The sequence below is a fragment of the Polyodon spathula genome, chromosome 12, assembly GCF_017654505.1.
Source record: "Polyodon spathula isolate WHYD16114869_AA chromosome 12, ASM1765450v1, whole genome shotgun sequence".
NCBI lineage: Eukaryota > Metazoa > Chordata > Actinopteri > Acipenseriformes > Polyodontidae > Polyodon > Polyodon spathula.
Genome location: NC_054545.1, coordinates 9,012,927 through 9,030,426, shown reverse-complemented (window position 1 = coordinate 9,030,426; position 17,500 = coordinate 9,012,927). Strand labels below are relative to the sequence as shown.

Below are 17,500 nucleotides of genomic sequence, written 5' to 3'. Positions count from 1 at the left end.
ATAGGCAGAGAGGGATAAAGAAATACAATGCAAATAATGAATGCTTAAGGAAATAAATTTGCTTAAATAACACAACTCAGCAGCAGAGTGGTTAAACATTTATGATTCATTTTGATCTCTGCTTGGATTGTCGTCTGAGTGCACCACTTCTAACAACTGTTTGCTGAGTTAAGGCTTCAGTGTTTACACAGTGGTAAACAGAGCAGCCTGGTCACCAGATGTGACCACATCCCTAGACTCGACCTTTCAATCAGATCACCGTCCTGACAGGCCCCGCTCCAACCTTTTTCCTCAGCACATCCACCAGTCGCTCCAACCTGTGAGGATAGGAAGGGAAACTAATGTTAGGAATGTACAGGCTGAAAGAGGCAGTGTTTGCACTGAAGCAAGCAGTCCTGGTGGCCATTTCTAAACAAAGCTGTACTGTACAGTGCAGACACTGGTCCAGGATGCAGACTCTTCCCCCAAAAAAGGGAAAGCAAAGAAAACAGCCACATCTGAACCACAGTTAGAACTAGGCGTGAAGCATCTATTTTCTTACCTAAATAACTGTATTTAGATCCAAATACTTTCCTTTACACAAGTTTTTTTTTTTTTTTTTTTTTTTTAACACTTTCTGAACTTTTTATTTGGTTTCAGACATTAGATACGGAGAACCTATAGTATATAAAATTTCTATATACCATTGTAAGTAGGTCAATTGAGTTTTCCAATTACACTCAGAATAAACAGAAATACAAGAAAAGATTACATTTGCCACTTATCTAATGTCAATCTCTACAGCCATCATGTGGTTATAAATGAAGTAATCCTATCCATACTCAAAATAACAAACCACACACGTTATTGCATATTGTTTATTTGAATACAATGTGAAGGGTATATTGAGTTCATAACGCTTTAATAAAAAGTACTGCCCTAAAAATAAGCATTTTTTTTAGTATGCCTATTCATATCAGCTGCTTCTCAGAATTCTGGATTATGACACAGTAAAATCTAGCTGCCCTAATCCATCACTCATTTTCAAAACTAACATTAAAAGGTGCTTTTGATTAACCAGTTCATTCAAAATGTTCAAAATATGCACATATCACATATTTTATAAATGTAACATCCAGTGCTCTACATTAACAAGGAAAGTGCAGATTGAAATAGCAGTGTGGTATATGCTTCCAGCTAGGATTTGACTATGAGCTAGTTTGATTCAAAATGTTTTATAGTTATCTCCATTGAATCCCTCTCAACTATGTTTGTGAGTACGACATATGTATGCACTAGTCAATATAACAGTAATGTTTTAAATGAACTGTGAAATTAGATTTATGTGTATTTAAGTAATTTGAAGGAATTCAGCAAACTCTCAATTTCCTCCATAGGAATCACTACTTTCCTGCACATTAAACCACCAAAAAGTAACTCTCTTTAAAGGCAGTGCTGCCAGGCATTGAACACCAAGGTCTTAAGGGTAATTAGATGGAGTATTCTTTCAAAGTTGCATGTTTCCTTTGGTGACCACAGACAGCAGCATCTCATTCTGCACACCCTGACCTGTGTGTTAATTTGCAGTTTGCTTATAACTTCTTCCCAGAAGATGGCAGTTTGTATATTACAACATGGCTATATTGATTTATCAGTAACAAAATATACTGTGCATACAAGGCAAACTGGAAGAGTCTATCTGTAGTGCTGGTACTGTATAACCTCAGCTTGTTGTTGAATAGTTCTGAACTAAACTTGAATGTTGGCACAAGCAAGAGAAATGAGGTAGAAAAGACTAATATTTAGTAAGGTGACTAACACAGAACAGATTGGGGGCTTGGAATTCTGAGAACAATAGTTGCAGGAAGCTTTGCATCTTTCCATTTATTGAGTGTTCCATCACATTCATATAATTACTAGACATATTCTACTATTGTAGTTTATATACTAAGGCATTGCTGCTCATCTATTGCACAATGGATTTGAAGAAAGCCATTTTACAAAGAGTGCAATGAAACACAAACACACACAAGCCAGTGATGCATATAAACCACGAGTAAAACAGCAAGAAAAACAAAACAGAATACACAACTTCAGTACCAGATTTTAAATAAAGCATATCTTTTGAGAACACAGTGTTACTGCAAAGCTTAGAATTATTTGTGTGTATATAGGAACATGGTTGTATATAAAAAAATAATGTTTCACACATGTGCATTCTGAAATATATATATATATATATATATATATATATATATATATATATATATATATATATATATATATATAGTTTGTTTTGTTTTATACAATTACCTGCTGTCAGTGTTCACTATTGCCAGAAACTTCTTGTCTAATTCAATTGAATAACATCTAAAAACACTGTCCCCATTTTATTTTTCAAGTCATGACTGGCAAAGTCACAGAAACGATTAAAATGGAAATATATTTTCTCAGATCAAAAACAAAACAAAAAAAATGTTGAGATAACACACACTGATTTTGGTACAATGCTACCTTGCAGTCTTAATAAATAAGTAATTGCCTGAATTAAATATAGACGGATGTTATAAATTAACCAAATACACACTACATTTCATTTACTATGTAGATATACAGTACATAAACACCGAACATAGCAGCCTTTCACCTTTATATTCACAAATGTAATCAAAGGACTACTATTAAAGAAAAAGCAATCTGAACTGAATGGCAGAATCTGGAGGTGCCCATCTGCAGCTCCTGAATTGATGAAAAGAGCTTTGTGTTTTTCACAGCCAAGTTTGATTCTTTCGGTCATTAGATATTCTGCTCAGATCCCATCAATGGAGCGGCTCTCTTACACCAATGTGTTAAATTCCCTTCCCCTCATGGTTTCCTTTGCCAGCTGTACTACAGAAAGGCTGCTTGGTTCCAGCCAAATTCTTCTCACAGCTGTGTTAAAAAGGATCGTCAGAGCTTCTTCCCAAAACCCATATGTGTCTCTCGCCACTTGCCTGTCTGAGGGTCACCTTGCATTCTGGTGCGATTATTTCATATTCATTCCCGGTCCTGAGATACGTTTCTCAGCCCTTTCTGGGAAGGATTAGTCCTTACGCTGGGTATAGCTCCAGCCACCCAATCATTCAATCAGAAATCTACCTAGCACACCACCACAGATTCATTTTGTAAGCAGAGGAATACTGCAGATGTATACTGATCAAGGAACAAACCCTAGATACAATATTAAGCCATATCACTATTCATAAAAGTATATGCCACTAAGATCAATTTTTAAATAACACCCTGAAATACTTTCAATCTACCAAAGCCTAAGCATAACAGCATGTGTTACAAGTGATATAATATATATATATATATATATATATATATATATATAATATATATATATATATATATATATATATTATATATATATATATATATTAATTATTCTAAAGCATATAGCATCGAGTCTATTGGATTATAGCCAATCCACAATTTCTCTAGGAGGCAAGGAGTGCATTATAGACTGGTGCAAAACCACGGCAGCTCACAATGTATGTAGAGTGTTACAAACAGTGCCCCTTTTTTGACCCTGAACAGACACATATAGTTTAAATCGTTGGAGGTGCAATAATTGTGTAACCAAGAGTTTCAGCAAATGAAATAAAGCAACACAAGGATTTAAAAGTGTTCTTTAAGGTATATTGGTAGCTAACTGTCTGTATACTTTGGTATCCACCCTGAACCCATTTCTGCAACCCTTTATGACAATCTGACTTTCCAGAGCAATCTGAAACCATTCCAATCTGTTTATACATTTATTAATACAAATTACAAATACAGTATATAGTCGAGATTTACACACTTCCAGACTGTCGCAGATAAAACCACAGCAATCAAGTTTTTGCTTGTGGTTTCTGAGATAATAGCATTGTACCCCACTGTTGTAAAGTAATTTAATACAAAAAGTACTTCTCTAATAATAATTATAGTACTAATAGCCTTTCTTTGAAAATGTAATCGGTTTGGAATTAAGAATCATGCATATTTTACCATACACATTTTGTTATAACTTGAATGAATTTCATATTGCCATGCAGCTATTAATACTGACAGTTGGATTGCCTAGAGAGGAGGGTAGCCATGAAAGAAACTGCACATTAATAATATCTAGTTAAAATAATAAACTTCAGTGGAATATGTAGTAGTGGCAGCCTATTGGAGCAACTTCAGCAGAGCAGATTAACACATCTCTTTAGTGCTATGAGGGAATCATAAGGGAAACATTTAACAAATAATTACAAATAGTGTAAAAAAAAAAAAAAAAAAAAGCCCAGCAACAAGGGGAACAGTAGAACTTTCCAGTTTCATGGTCACATTCAGGTGTGTAAGATTAATCTCATTCTAAAATCTTACAAAGTCATTGTAAAAATTCAATGCATGTTTAATTCATAGTATAATTCTTATGATGAGTGAAAACACCCACAGAGGCGGTACTTTAAAATTTCTTGTAAAACCATGTCAAAATAAAGTAAAACAAAAATAAAACACGTCTTTCAAAAGAATATCAAAGTCACTTGTTTGTGTTTGAGGGACATAGCTTTGAGAAAAATACCAAGTCTTTTACACTCCCCAACATTTAGCTGTTCAGATATCACCATGGTTTATCTGTCATTTTACAGGTTCACCATTTTGTATCTTTATTTTGCCCAAAGTCCTTTTGTGCTTAGATTTAACCCTTCAATGACAACATTTCCATACTCCAGACACAGAAAGATCTAAATAGTTTATTGTTTTGCTACAGTAATGCACAGTTGTCTCAGACTGGCATACAGGCATAGAAAAGATCAATTTGCGAAGGCTAGATTTCGTAATGATTCTTTATCATTTCAGAGTTAAGCAAGATTATGGTGGAGGCATTATAGTACGTTCACTACAGGTGCTATAGAATTTTGGTCTTTTGGACATCTGCAGTGTTTGTATGGGAAAGTGAAACTGTGAAAGAGGATAAGTAGTAACACAGCACACTAGTTATACAACTGATATTTATCAAACCAAAAATAATCTTAATCTTAACCAGCTGAAAAAAAAGTAAAGCTTAATTGAAGGATAAGATGCATTGCAGTGCTGCAAACATGTATGGGAAGAGCCTGGGTAATTTGATATCAACTACCGAGTAATCTGACTGTCTGACTATTCATTTGAGTAAAACAAACTGTTTGCATGGTCTTTAGCCTCTGACTTCGAGACCCTGCATTAGGTGTATGGGCTAGTTGGTGATAAGGACATGCATAACAGTCCAGAAAATACAGAATAGTCTAAAAGGACAGCAGCAGAGAAAACAGCACAATCTCCACTGCATTGCAGTGCTGCATCATTAGTCTCTTGAAAAGAACACTTTGGAGGCTTTGTTATAGCTTCTTGCAATTGCAAAACGGAAGACTTTGAAGCTAAATTAAATCATAGTAAATACTCTGTTATAAAAGGACAATGAAGAAACTCCCCTTTTTATCTGAACCTGGGGAAACTTTCCCTGTGTCTTCCCAGAGCCCTAAACCATCCACCCCCATCTGCTAATTCATCCAGCAAACAGATCAAGCTACTGGTGCAAAAGTATGTTTGCTTTCTGCTAAGAACCCCTGTGTGACCCTTTCTGGAGAGCATGGATACATCTGGGAGAACTGCCCAGACAGTGCAGAATCATCAGCATGGAGACTGGCTGCACAATTTACATTCTCTTTTCTTTTTAATTGCACCATTTTTTTCAGGGAGGTGGGGTGAACCGTTTCAAAGCAGAAACTAATCCTAACTTCCAAGACTACCTTAAATTGCAATTGTGCATGACACAGCTACAAACACAAAATATCTTGACCAGAAACTGACTTGCTGCAACAGACAGCTATGTCATTTCTTACCATGTACAAGAATCCCAAATCTGCCTAGAAATGACAATACAGTCATCTCTGTCTAAGAGAACACCTCTCGGGAAGCAAGCGTTCTCTTAGCTGAAGTGTTCTCTAAGACAGAGCTGACCACAGACACAATATGGATCAATAAATAAATACGTATTACTTGTCATGACACACGTGCATCAACATATGAAATGAACAGAATAAATAAGAGAAAAAGCAATAGGCTGGTGTATGTTAATAAACTATAATAATAAAAGTAAACCCCCCCCCACAAAGAGCTCAAACGATTTACAACTTTCTGTAGCAAGAGAAACAGCGGCACGTTTCGCCATAGTTTACATGCCATTTACACAATGAGGCAATGATAAATTAAAAGATTGACTACACCAGTTGGGTTTCCTCGAGACACAACAAGTTAGTTATAAAAATGAATCACTATCGGTGCCAAAAAGGCATTCTTTTAAGATCCTACTCCTTTAGGTGGAGCATTTACAATGGTAAAAATTATTTCACCACAAGGTTGTTCTCTTAGCCAGAGTGTTCTCTTAGGAGGTGTTCCTAAATGTAGAGGCTCCTGTAAGTATCAATAATGCACATCTCCTATGTCTAAGCTGCATGATAATGCTATACTCCCAAGCAGGAAATTACAGGCAAATAGGTGGATACGTGCTTTTTTGTGTGGCCCACCTGTGTTGCCTATTTAAGACAGAGTATTGACTGATATGCCTGGCTACGAAACTGTTTTTATGGACTACCTAAGACTTCTAACTCTTTTAGAAAGAAATTCAGAAAATAATTTGAAATTCGGCAGTCATGTGAAGTTTTTTGTTGTTGTTGTTGCTGATTAATAGCATGTAAACTCAATATGGCATCAGTACCTTTTATAGTACTATATAGTCTACCAAGAATGGCAAAGCTTGTTACAGTGTTGTACAAGCCTGACTATAAAAGTAACAGAATAGAGAACACTTGATCTGAACAGACATAAAACAGGCCCTTGCTGTTTTTTATACGGCTGTTTGATACTGGAATTCAGTAGGGGGACAAACAACGAAAACAGGCCGTCTCTTATCAACGAATCCTTTCAAAGTAAGACAAAGCAAGCAACTTACTTTTGAACTTTTTCATGAGCCTCTTTTTGGGCCTCCAAGGACTGCTGGAGCTGGGCCTCCATGTTTGCACGCTCGGAGAGGGAGAGCTGCAGCTGGGTGATGAGCTGGTCATTGTGGAGGTTGGCAAGTGACACAATACCCTCTTTGGAGTGGAGAGCATCTTCATAGGTGCTCAGAGTGCATTGAAACTGCTCCTTCAAGCTGTCCTCTTGCGACAAAGACTTGTGTAAACTGTGGACAATAAAGAAATATTTATAAAATCGCTGGAAAACTTTTGCCCCCATTTCATTTTATGAGTTAAATGCAGTATATTATAAAGTGCACAACAATGTGTTCCATATGAATCCTGATTCTGATAACACCTTTAATAAATTGCCTAAATGCAATATTGCATTGTTTACTTCTTCATTATAGAAATAAAAATAAAAGCAAACAAACAATAAAATCACAAAAAAGGAAAACTTAATACTGTATTATTCCAAAAACATTTTTGTTTTCCATGCGCTCCTTACTAAACGACAAAGCCTTTCGGCCACAGTAATTTATTAGAAATGTCCTTTTTGTTTATCCTTTGCAGGCAGTGTTCAAAAGCAGTTTTGAGTACTTATCGGTTCTTTTGCATTTTTATCCGCAAGCAGAACTAGACTCGTTTTCATTTCAATTCAATATTTCAAAAATATATATCTTTAACATGGTATATAGGCTTAAGGTTAAATAACAGGAGATTCTATTAATTAACCTGGCAGATGTGAAGCAGAGGTATAATACATTTTTTTTTTGTTTTTTTTTTTTTATTTACATAATTACTTTGAAGGCTGTAACTGCCCACGTGTTCTGTAGCGACTCTGGCTGTGTGTATTATTAAAGCATGGGGTTGTGTTAGTGGGTAGTTCGTAGACCCCTCAACTGTGTTTTTTCAGATAAAGACACTGTACTTAAATCAGGGACACCTGATGTGTTATTGGGATTTTTAAATGTGAACCAATGGCTTTGACAGCCGCATAAACGTACGAAAATGAACATTTGAAAGACGAACGGTGAAGAGGAATGCGAGTGTCACCATAATGTGGATTATAATAAATCACTTAAAATAAAAACAAACCAAGAAGATATAATAGTAAATGCATGAGAGAAAAACTATTCAACAACAAACGTTTTTTGCTTTTTACTCTTGATATGTTTGAAGTATCTCCAGTTGCTTGGCTTTCACCAGCTGAGCAATACTCACCAGAGCAGGATTTTGCTTCTACAATGAATGAATCATACACCTGTCGATTACAAAGGTTTGTTTGCACTACTAAAAATGTGCCCCTTTGTAAAGGTAGAGTGAAGCATGTTTGATGTATGTTTCTATATTTATTGACTTATATTTTTCATTCTACCTTAAACATATATATCGTTGTAGAGACACATGTTTACTCAACATCTTTCTCTTTTATAGCCAAAGTTGTTCAATTGGCTAGCAAAACTGAGTTTTCTCCAAAAGATATGAAAACGATCCAAAAAAACAAATGCTTTCTGAAACAGTGAAAAATGTCCACATCCAAACCAATGGATGTGCATTCAGATACACTACAGATATTCAAAAACACATTTTCTACATGTCTAATTATAACTTGCCTCGGCTGCATAGTTTCTTCTGGTTACAAATAAGTACAATGGTGTAATGAGACACGGTCTGCTATTCCTGGTTCATTTTAAAAAACGACCTGCATACTTCATTATAAAAAAACACTGAATTCTTCAGGTAAAACAAACCACATAAGTGACAAAACTAGTGGCACAATAACCTTTTTATTATTATTTAGCAGATGCCTTTATCCAAGGCAACTTACAGAGACTAACTAGGGTGTGTGAACTGTGCATCACCTGCAGTCACTTACAACGTCTCACCTGAAAGACAGAGCACTAGGAGGTTAAGTGACTTGCTCACAGTGAGTCAGTGGCTTTGCCGGGATTTGAACCAGGGACCTCTTGGTTAAAAGTCCTTTTCTTTAACGGCTGGACCACACAGCCTCACGTCCTTAGATTTTAGTCTAGTCATCTCAAAAGGGATGCAAGTTAGCTTTAGGAAAATGTATTTAAAAAAAAAAAAAAATAGTATTCCTTCTTTTAAATCTTTTTCTACATAAAAAGAGCAGTAAATCATTATCAACATTAGGATCTTTCAATGTTTAAATATTGATAGTTAAGCTTCACTGGATACATTCTTGAGCACACAAGTCTCAACTTGACCTTGTTATGTGACCACAGAAACCTCACACTTCTGCAGTGTTAAGAATTCGCTTAACCAAAATAGTTTCACCAAAACGTGCCAGCAGTTTTGCACATGTTTACAGCAGGTAAACACTGGAGTATGTACTGTGTAAATGGACCATCTCCCACTGGTTCTCCCCCTCTAGTTCTTCAAGCTTGGGGGAGTTTATGACGTTAAAGTGTCGACACAAGTGTTAGTTAACACACCTGTTGTCACAGTTGAGCAGGCCTGTGTTGACACTTTCTATGTTAGCGATCACATTTTATACACTAACAGAAATTGGATTGACCTTAACAATGAAAGCAAGCACTAAGTTTGCCGATCAACGAGAAATGTCACTCTGTATCAACAGCCTGTATCAATAGACAAGTTTAATATTCTAACTGAAAGTCAGTACAAGAAACAATATCAGGAAGTAATATTACTGTATAATGTCAGTGGAATATATTACCATATAGCTTGACTTAATGCACAAATTTGACGGAAACCTAGAAGCGCATATTAGAAAGGTGCTTTCCACTTGATAACTCGAAAATGAAGTTACCAGTTATTACCAATGAAGTTAACTATGGTGCTTCCTTATATGACCCACATGCTTGTACTGAAGGTATTTTAACATTTTATAAAAACAATATTAAGATGCAGGTCTGTCATCTGGTAAAATTAAGGAAAAACATCTTAAATGCTTTATTCGTGCAAAGTAAGACCACCTTTACCATCATGTTGTAGCCTGTATTAAAACAAAGATTTTGCAATGTTTGTTATAATTACATTCATGTACAAAAGCTGTATTTGTTTCAGTGACACAAGTGCACCATGACTGATAAAGAAGGAAGCATCAATAGGTTTAGCACCCATAGAAGAGCACTTTGACAAGATCATAACTTATTGAAAAAAGTCTTATTGACAAAAAATAATAATAATAATAATTATACGCTACAATACAAACTCATGTTCAACCTGCAAAGTTCATGACACATTTATTTCACTGTATAGCCCTTCATTTATAAAATGTTGTGGTTTTTATGGGCAGTTTATTTTTTTTAACCAAGAAAAACAATTGTGAGCACATGTACTATCCACTATGTTATAAAAAGGAATTTTTTTTTGTTTGTGTCACGTTGTATGTTCGGGGCTTTGCCAAATGCACCCCCTTAAAGGCAAAAACAAATATTTATGTATTAAGTGTCTAAAATACTTACTACAAACTATCTAGGAGTAATATAGTCTAACACGATAAGCGATTATACACTATTTCTAAATGTGACTTTTACAAATTATATATTGCAACTGCACGATATGAACTATATTTTTTTCTTTTCTTTTTATATATGCAGCAATAAAATGAAAATATTTGTAGACAAAAAAAGTGGCGCCACTAGGGAGACAGGTTAAGCAATAATGCAATGAGGGCTTTTCATTTTAAATGCGAGCCATCTTCACTCAGGGACATGTTCTCGAGGATTGCCCTGCAGTAAGACACTGCACAGAATCATTACCACCAATAAATAAACAGACCAATATTTACTCCTGATGGTGCTTTGCAAGGTAAGATTTCTATTTATGTATTATTTTAATAAACAAAGGTTAAAATGTATACTAATGTGAATCTCCAAGTCCAAAAAAATCAGCTGCATAACATATTTTATTTTGTATTCTACTGCATTCAGTAGAATACAAAATAAAATATGTTATGCATGCTGATTTTTTGGACTTGGAGATTCACATTAGTATACATTTTAACCTTTGTTTATTAAAATAATACATAAATAGAAACATCCTTTACATCATAATAAATAACACTAAAAATATTTTCGCTGTTCTATTGACAGTTTTTTTTTTAATTGACCAACAAAATATAATTTATTTGTTTCATTTAATGAAACAGTAAGGTCTTCTATAAAAACCTAGAGTACTAATTACCAGCGGATGACATCAAGGAAAGAATACTGTAAGATTTACAGATTTTTTCGGCAAGAAAAAAAAAGAAAACACACACACACAAAAAATACAATAAAGTGAAATATCAAAAGCTGTTAATGAGCATAAAGCATTACCCGACCTTATCTAAAAAATGGGTTAGGAGAATGAATTGTAAAAAAGTAAGATAGCCTTTTAAGCTGCAGATACTCATTCACTTATTTTATTGTTGAAGGTGTGCAAATACAGTTTGATACCAGCAGGTTTTATTCAACTGATGGGCTGGCACAGGTGAGTACAGCAGGCTATCAGGAACAGTCAGGCAAGGGACATTTTCTCTTTACCAAAGCAAATAGCAATAAATAATGAATCTCCTATTGCCTGACGGGCATAGTCGTAGTGTAGTAGCAATATGATCTGTGTTAATTATAAGCTATGCTGTTTGATAACAATGACCTTCTTCCTATAAGCCTTGCAGTGCAATATACACTAAGTGGACATAAAAAGACCAGACGTAATATGTACAGGTTATGATATTTACCCTTTATTTAGGTCTCCAGGTAATTATGTTTACATTGCTTTAAAATTATATGAGTCATTCTGGCCCATCGTAGATTTTTAATTAGTCTGAAAGGAAGCTGTGTTTCTGTTTTTTTTTTTTTCTTGAGCAAGAGGAAATCAATTCTGATTCGATATTGATAGGCATTGTGTGATGTAAACTGTGTGCTTGCTTTAATTAAATGCAAACATGTCGGGCACTAAAGTCCAGAGGCCATGACAACAAAAGCTAAAGAGGATTGCTTAACTGCAGATCAACAGATTTTCCTTTTTTTCAGGTAATTGTGCAATCAAAGCCAGATTAAGTGCAGACTATAAAAAAACCCGTCCATTTCAGGTCCTCTTTAGGAAAAGGTTTCTATATAAAAAAAAACACATGCAGAAAATTACACATTAACTTTGTTCATCAGATAGCTTATCAATGGTGCTGCAAGGAGAAGGAGGATTTGTAGCGAACTGCCCCCTTGTTCTCAAAAGCCAAGTGTTGGTTAATATTTAATAGCAGTAGAGGCGTTTTATCAAACTGATAGGTAAAGAACATTAATAGAGACTTATCTTTCTTTGATCTAAATAAATAACTTCCACAGTTATTGCAGAAAGGCACAGAGTCATACAGCGTTGACACCAAAGGGTTCTTAAAACGAAGCTGCCTTCAAAACCTTTTACTTGAATTCAAAACAGGAGCGATAACATGTTCTGTGCATTAGCACTATCACATCAGGCACTACAAAAATAGGATTCCCATTTGAATCACCCCTCAATACGGCACAGTGTCAACAAGCTCTCCTGAAAGGTGCAGCATGACTGTGCCTTAATGGTATTTGGAAGTTAGGAGTCAACAGAACAAACTCTGCATGTTTCCTTTAACAAATAATTACATAAATAAATAAATAAATAAAAAAGAAAAGATTTCTCCTGTTCAACTGAACGCAACACAAAACCTTTTTTTCGACTTGAATCACAAAAAAATCACAATTACACAATTCATACATACAGTGGTTATGATCCTAAGGTATATGCTCTTGTACATACTGCACAACAGAAACATTTTCACAGTCTACAGGTTATATACTTCATTTTTTTGGTTTCTCACATTTTTACTTCTTGTATGATCCTAGATCCTCGTCTCTACTATCTTATCACATTGAACAGTTAATCAGTTAGAGTATCTGTAACCACGTTTGTTTCCCATTAAAAAGACCCAATTACTTCTATCTGTATTCAATACCTAAAACCCACACAATGAAAATTCTGTGAATACAATGAGTTCCCATTGCAATCCAGAGGGGGAGGAAACCAGAACAATGAAACAAAGGATTTTCATCAAATTGCTTGAACTTCTATACTCTTTTTTTTTTTTAATGCAAATACTATTTCTACAATTTCTTCCATCAGGACACATTACTTAAAATAGGTTCAGCTCACAACGAACTAAACCTGCAGCACTGGTTCTAAAGGCAAACTTCCATTATCTAATCAATCAAGTGATTTAAAACACTAACTTAAGCTTTGCCAGCTGTTACCTGCCCCGTCAGGTGTTGAACTTGCGTTTCCATGTAGACTCGTTACGTTTGAAGAGAGAGTGAAGAGTGCGCCACTACTTGTCTGTTTAAAGTAAAATTTACTGAGTGAAAACAAAAATGTGACATTTCCCCTGTCTCGAATACATTCAGAACAAACAGAAAACACTGTTATAGATGGGCACTAAAATGACAGCAATCCACAGCAATAGTTTTCCAGCCTCCCCATTTAGGAAGGCAGGCCTCAGTATAACATTGTTAAATTCCACTAATCCTACGCACAACTGTAACATTCTTGTACTGAATCTTGTTCAGGAAATAGCACTTTAAAGCACATTACAGGGCATATTGTATTACATCCTCTTAGTAAGGGTCAATATATCAACACTACACATTCAATATGTTTTCTTGTATGACTAAAGCTACCAATTAACACAAGCACTTTCATTACACCAGCCCTCACCCAAAAACAAATATGGCACAATCTACTGACTTTTCTTTAAGAAACAGTTTTTCTGAGGAATAAACATGAATGAGACCATTGGCTTTTGTATTTGCTTAATTGGTTTATATTACAAAACCAGCTATTAAAATGGTGCTAATCTATTTTATTAGCAGTTAATCTTATTTATTCCAACAGGATTCATTCACTGGTTGTGCTTGTGGTGATATGATTTTGGGGAGGGGGGATTATTATTTTAATGCACCTAGTTCACAAAACTTAAATTGAAGGTTTGAACTAAGAAAAGACAATACCCACTCCTACATTTTGGCCATGGAAATATTGCTGCTAAATTTTAGTTGTGTGGGCATAAACTATATTATTGGAATGTGATATATGGTTTTAGCATCCCACATCTCATTATTTTAGTTAACGTCCTCTGTAATTATATAAGACTATCTGAAGGAAAGACATAACATTTCTTTAACAGTTTAAAGATGGCATAAAAACAGAACATTACATGGGTTTGGCTACAGATAACCTTAAAGAAACTTTCCACATGTTATTCCCTGAAGCCAAATTCTCAGAAAATAAACATGGACGCATTAACTACTAACAGCAACGCACATCTTTGTAGAAGTAGAAAGATAATGCACTTTGGAATTGCCAGTTATTGTTTACAACTTTGTGTAACTGAAAACAAAACAAAAAAAATCTCTCCAGTGGTGTGCTTTGTTTTCTGTTTACCTTGGTGTCATGATAGCAAAGAAGGGCATCACAGTCCTGAAACAAATACAATAAGCTGCTTTTGTAGTTCAATCTGTGTCAGAGACACTGGAGTCAATGAATTCAGGAAAGAAATCCAAAAGCCCTGCACATTTTACAATTACCGGCGCTCAGAATAGCTACAAAAAAGACCACCAACAACACAGGCTCGGTTCGCAGCAGGGTGTGAGAGAGACATTGTTCAGAGGTGAAATAAAAAGGTGGAGACCAATTAAAAAACACAATGTGCCAATGCTTCTTTGAGGCTTTTACAGATTCACAATATTGAATTATTCTCGTCTTTAGTATCCCATTACATTTAAAACAACCCACCTGCACTGTACCTGCTGCCTGGCAAATATGTTAGGGACACCATGGGACAGATTTATCTATGTCTTTATACCAAAATGTGGTTTTCTCCATTTTTTGCATATGTAAATTAAAACTGTTAATCCTGCCAAAACTCGGCCGTTTCATTTGTATACTTAGAAGTGTTCCTATGTTACTAACAGTATTTTCATTGAAGATAAATCATTGCAATTTTGAACTAAAACAAAAGGGTTATGATTGTTTAAAGTAACATCCTTTCACAGTTCTTTGGCTACATTTATTATTTCTGTTGAGTGACAAATACCACCCAAATCCTTTATATATACAATTTACACAGTGACAACCGAATATACCAATTGACTGTCTAAGAGTACAATAGGGGGTCAAACTGTATTATTACCAGTTACAAACTGCAAATAAATCCAGCAAGGTACTGTATTAACCATTTTCTAATTTTTGGGTGGTCTTCTCTAGCTGGGAATACAATACTTTGTTCTAGAATATGCTTTAATAGTTGGTTGCTGAGTCCTTCACAGCTACATCTTACCAGAGTAATCTTAAGAGTACACGTTACAGAAAAAGCAACATTTAACAATTGGGGTTAATGATGTTTGTATATTGATAATATTTAACAGGGAAGAACTACAGCATATATTTTCAATATAGGTGTATACAGATAGCCTTGTTCGAAATATTATTAATAAGTCTGCTATAGCATAGCATACTTTATTGTTAAAAAAAAACAAAAAAAAACTTCTGTCTCATCTTAAAACTCATCAGCAACTCCCATCTAATGCTGACCCAACAAAACAGTGGTCCTACCATTGAATTGCATGGAGTTCTTTCTAATCCCATGCTATTTTCTGAATCTGTCCACAGAGAACTTGTGGCATGCAGTCTGCACAGAGCAGGAGTTCCAGCACCCTCCAGCACTGTACCACCTTCTGCCAACACACACGTTTCAGGAGTACAAAGTTCAGCACCAAAAAAATGTTGAAAAGAAAAAAATCAAAAAGACAACCAGGGTTTACCTGTAATAAACACGAAGAGTCTGGATTTCGTCCTCTAATTTTTTAGTATGTTGCAAGGCGCTGTCCCTCTCCTGTTGGATGGACAGTAACTGAGCCTGTGGATAGATATTGTATGCCAGTTTAATGACTGATTAAAGTGCGTGCACAAGAAGTTTTACACACCCTTCATTATGCTATCATTTTTTTTGAATACATAAGAAATGCATCATGCCATGTCTCATTTTATCCTTTATGATCTCTTTCTACAGATCATGTAAATCTCAAACTACCCAATTTACAGCGAAAGCAATCTACCAAAAGAGCTATGCCAATACAAAAAGGAATTTAAATTTTGCATAACCAAAAATGAATCACACGCTGTAATCAGCCAAAAACATGCTGGTTGATTCAATTTTTTGAACAGTATAATTTGCATGTATACAATTGAAAAGACTGCTGCACAGACGATAGTTACGCAATTTCAGAATTACATGGCAAACTACATGCATGCAAGTTCTGTGGGTATGTTATTCAACACTTGTTGCAAGCAGCCCCCTAACCCCATACAAAAGGCATGTCCTTTTTATTAAACCCATTAAAAGAATACCAACAAGTATGGGAACAAACAATAGGTAAATGCCCTGGGTATCCTGTTTAAGCATTGTGTCCATCTATTCAACGCTTATTCAAAAAACAGTGTGTTCAAGGCAAAGCGGCTGGTCACAGAGAGTGCAAGGCACAAGGTAAACAGTGTATTATCATTCAATGGATAGGCTGTTAAACCATGTGCAGTAATTAAGCTCTTGCTAATTACCAGCCGTTGAAACAGATGTGTTGACTATCCTTATTTGTCAACAGCTGGGAGAAGAGAACAATTGAGATTCTCTATACCTACAGCCAGCTGCCTTATAGTAATTGCCTGCAATCTATAGCCTAAGTGATAAGAGATGAGAGTACTGTACAAAACAGCCACGGGTGCAATGAAAAATGTATAGCTGTTATTGATTACCGAAATGTAATGATATCTGAATCGTATTTAAGTTAGGATAATGATCTTGGCTGCATGCTGTGTACCATCTGCTCGGTGCCATCCTGGGATGCTACATATACACCCTGGCCAGGCAACGCCTTTCTTTTTCTGAGTTGCAGTGACTCACATTCAACAATTGTGTCCAATAAACTTCCCCATTCATTCATTTATGAACCAAATCACTAAAAACACATTTATAATGATTTTAGTTTTTATTGGCTACCATGATGTCAAATAGCAAATAGAGATCAATGCCATCATCTGGCTATGTTTGGCTGTAGAGGTAAAATCAACAGGCTGACTAGATATTAGGATTTAATATACAATATTTTTACTGGTCAGTTGAAAGGCTGTGTATGGAAACTTTCTTCTACTTAAGGAGCACATTTTTCATCAATGGTGATCACTTATCGGCCACTTGCATCTTTTGTTGCAAGAATGGAGCCAGTCTAGCTTTTAATTGGTTTGTCGTGTTATCTGAAAAAGTCAGACCTGGTGTCAACGTAGCACTTAAAGCAACAGAGATAAAGACTCATAGCAGGCCAGTCATGTGCAACCTGCTCTTCCCCATGGCACCCCAAAATGAGAAAAAAGGACAACCTTGAGCTGGTGCAATAACAATAATATTTATATATAGTTATACATATTTTCACACACACACACAGCTGTGCAGAAGTCTTAGA

The 17,500-nt window shown here is 35.4% G+C and overlaps 1 protein-coding gene across 1 annotated transcript in view; it reads right to left on the bottom strand.

Annotated features, from left to right (window-relative positions):
• The window catches only part of LOC121324036 (mirror-image polydactyly gene 1 protein-like), a gene marked incomplete at its 5' end in the record, with an annotated part of 37,288 nt that overhangs the window by 742 nt on the left and 19,046 nt on the right, over positions 1 to 17,500 (bottom strand). The window contains 3 exons of the mRNA XM_041265426.1: positions 1 to 317; positions 6,986 to 7,216; positions 15,809 to 15,903. The exon at positions 1 to 317 is cut by the window's left edge and continues 742 nt beyond it. Of these exons, the coding sequence (XP_041121360.1) occupies positions 251 to 317; positions 6,986 to 7,216; positions 15,809 to 15,903 (393 nt within the window). The remainder of the gene's footprint in view (positions 318 to 6,985; positions 7,217 to 15,808; positions 15,904 to 17,500) is intronic.